The sequence below is a fragment of the Sapajus apella genome, unplaced genomic scaffold, assembly GCF_009761245.1.
Source record: "Sapajus apella isolate SASKATOON/1434 unplaced genomic scaffold, GSC_monkey_1.0 scaffold22, whole genome shotgun sequence".
In the NCBI taxonomy this organism is placed as follows: Eukaryota; Metazoa; Chordata; class Mammalia; order Primates; family Cebidae; genus Sapajus; species Sapajus apella.
Window position 1 is genome coordinate 11,070,312 of NW_022436962.1, and position 2,916 is coordinate 11,073,227.

At 39.2% G+C, this 2,916-nt stretch overlaps 1 protein-coding gene across 15 annotated transcripts in view; it reads left to right on the top strand.

Moving 5' to 3' along the window:
* The window catches only part of CD46 (CD46 molecule), a 32,702-nt gene that overhangs the window by 3,387 nt on the left and 26,399 nt on the right, over positions 1-2,916 (top strand). For 8 of the 15 annotated variants that reach the window (XR_004272187.1, XM_032289087.1, XM_032289079.1 and 5 more), the window contains exons 2-3: positions 2,173-2,361; positions 2,820-2,852. Coding sequence is in view for 14 of the 15 variants with exons in the window: in XM_032289087.1 (XP_032144978.1) it covers positions 2,173-2,361; positions 2,820-2,852 (222 nt within the window). In the remaining variant the exon portion in view is untranslated. Of the gene's footprint in view, positions 1-2,172; positions 2,362-2,819; positions 2,874-2,916 lie in introns of all 15 variants that reach the window. The other 7 variants (XM_032289085.1, XM_032289088.1, XM_032289083.1 and 4 more) reach the window with 3 other exon arrangements.

Consider the following 2,916-nt stretch of genomic DNA (forward strand, 5'->3'; position numbering starts at 1 on the left):
GAAGAACATACACATTAAAAAAAAACAAAACAGGAAGTTGAAGAAGATAATGAAAATGATTTGAAATACAGGAACATAGAAAAATAAAATAGGGTGCAACATGGAAGATAACCTTGTTTTTCCTTCTCTTCATTCTCAGTTTTGTTAAGTTTGAGGTTGATAAGGTTAAATCAAAACAAGTATGAAACCTAGAGAAAGTAAAAATGAGAACTCATGATGCCAGGCAGGGAGAATACATGGATTAAAATAAACATTCAATTTTTGGAGCAACTCACTCTTACAAGGAGAAGGTTTTGTAAGCAGACAATGCTGCGCGTGGGAGACCTGCTCTCTCAAAGGTAGTTGCCAAAGGGTTCAAGACAGCAGAAGGAAACATGTATCAAATCTCAGGCCAGTCTCATTCCTCCAGAAGAGAAGCTGCTTTTTTGGACAAAACCCCCAGTGTCCTGTTGTGTGTGGTCTCTTCTGCATATTTTAGATGTTTTCCTTATTTCCAGTGGAAGAAGCCAAGATCAGCAAGTGCTTACAGAGTAGCTGCTTAGTTTCCTTACTCGGTATACTACAATGCAAAGAGAGCAGTCCTTATCTGATCACCTGCCAGGATACCAAAAGACCGAGAGAGATAGGCAACACAAGAAATGGCTAAATCTTCTTTCTCCATTGTGCCGTAGAATGATTATTTTCAATATGAAATTGTTACAGTATATTCTTCACATTGTTTTGTGTTTGACAGCAGTGGACTTTGAGTACCAAATTTTTTTTTAACAGCTACTATGAGGGACATATTGTGCTGTGTGTTGTGGTCACGTGGATGAAAGGAGTCGGCCATGTTAACTATTAAACACAAAAGCAGGTGATAGTTACCTGAGAGATCCATGCAGGGGAGAGTCCAGGGGAAGGTGACTGATCAATGCTTTGTGGGGGGAGGTAGAAAATGCTTTCTGGAGGAGTTGATGGGTGGATTAAGGAAGACAAGACTTGAGCAGGAGTTGTAGCTACTGGCCAGGAAGGAAGGGTAGTCAGAGTAGAGGGAGCAGTGTGAGCAAAGGACCAAGATGTGATACTGCTGGCCTGCCAAGCTACTCAGTGTGACAGAATAGGGCAAAGGAGACAAGAAAGGAGAGGACCAAATCACAGGGTGAGTGATTCTGAAAAGCAACAGGCTCTTCAGGAATAAACAATCACCATCATAAATTCAGACTTTCATGTTATTTCCTGTCCTTTTAGGGCAGCTCGAGCCTTTTGTTTGACTTGACATAACATGAATCCAAACTTGGGTTGTTATCATTTCCCCAGGCACAGTAGCATCAATTTCTTGAGTACCTAACTGGAGATAGAATTTGACAGTGTCAGCATTTTTTGAGCACCCACAGAGTGGGTAGAGTGTAGTAGAAAAAGAAGAACATGGTCCTTGACCCCCAGGAACGTGCCTTCTAAGAGAAGATAGCCTGAAGTGACAAGCTGTCGGAAGTCAGTGTTTTAAACTGTGGAAGAACAATCTGATAGAGTGCTTATGGTACTGAAGAAGACTTCTTAGTGGAGAAGTTAGTTTTGAAATGAATTTAGAAGAATGTGGGGAAAGATGCATCCATATATATTTTAAGACCAAAAACATTTGCTCTATCTTCAAGTTTACTGTGGAATGTTTATTTCCAAAAAAACCAAAAGCTAATAGGATGTTATTTAAAACATGCAAGTCCCATTTCCTTCATCATTACCAACACTCACGTAAACGCATGGAACAAACATTTAAAATCTTGCCAACAGCTTTTTTTTTTTAATGTTGAGATGAAGTCTGGCTCTTGTGGCTCAGGCTGGAGTGCCATGGCTCGATCTCGGTTCACTGCAACCTCCACCTCCTGGATTTCAGGCGATTCTCCTGCCTCAGCCTCCTGAGTAGCTGGGATTACAGGCATGCACCACCATACCCGTCCAATTTTTGTATATTTTGTAGAGACGGGGCTTCTCCACGTTGGTCAGGTTGATCTTGAAATCTCGACCTCAGGTGATCCGCCTGCCTTGACATCCCAAAGTGTTGGGATTACAGGCGTGAGCCACCGCACCTGGCCTGCCAAGAGCCTTTCTATTTTTTGTATACCACCTGCTGCCAGACCACAGTCCACGGCTAGTTAAAGTGATACGATCTTCATGTTGTAATTCTCTTAATCCTAGATGCATGTGGGCCACCACCAACATTTCAAGCTATGGAGCTCACTAGCAGACCAAAACCCTATTATAAGGTTGGGGAAAAAGTAAACTATGACTGTAAAAAAGGATACCACCACTTCGCTCCTTTTCTCACCCATACTATTTGTGATCGGAATCACACATGGCTACCGATCTCAGATGAGCCCTGTGTTAGTAAGTAAACAAGCATTTTTTTTTTTTCCTTATTGGCTGTAGAGACTTCTTTTTTTATTTTATTTTATCTTATTTTTTTATTTTTCCTGCTGGCTCTAGAGATTTTTTGTTTTTTGTTTTTGTTTTTGTTTTCATTTTTCTCTAGAGATTTTCACACATTTTAGGGTACATATTTCAATATGGTGATTATTTTTTTTTTCTTGTGAAATGAGGTTTAAGATAGCAATGCTTTTTTGGAGGCTTTGAGAAACTGAAATCTCCAAGAAATCTTTTTCTTGGCAATAGATTGCGTAGGTGAGCATGAATCTTAAGTTTACCCTTATAATAGGTAAATAAAGAAAATAATATTCCCATGCATTCAAAAGAGCAATGCAGAATTTTAATTTTGATTCAGATCTTTAATAACTGGATTGAAAAAAATTTCAATTTTTTTTTTTTTTTTTTTTTTTTTTTTTTAGAAAAAGTGTGTCACTATATACCTAATCCTTTACATGGCCAAGCAATCCTTGCAAATGGGACTTACTCATTTGGAAATCAGTGACGATTCAGTAGTAT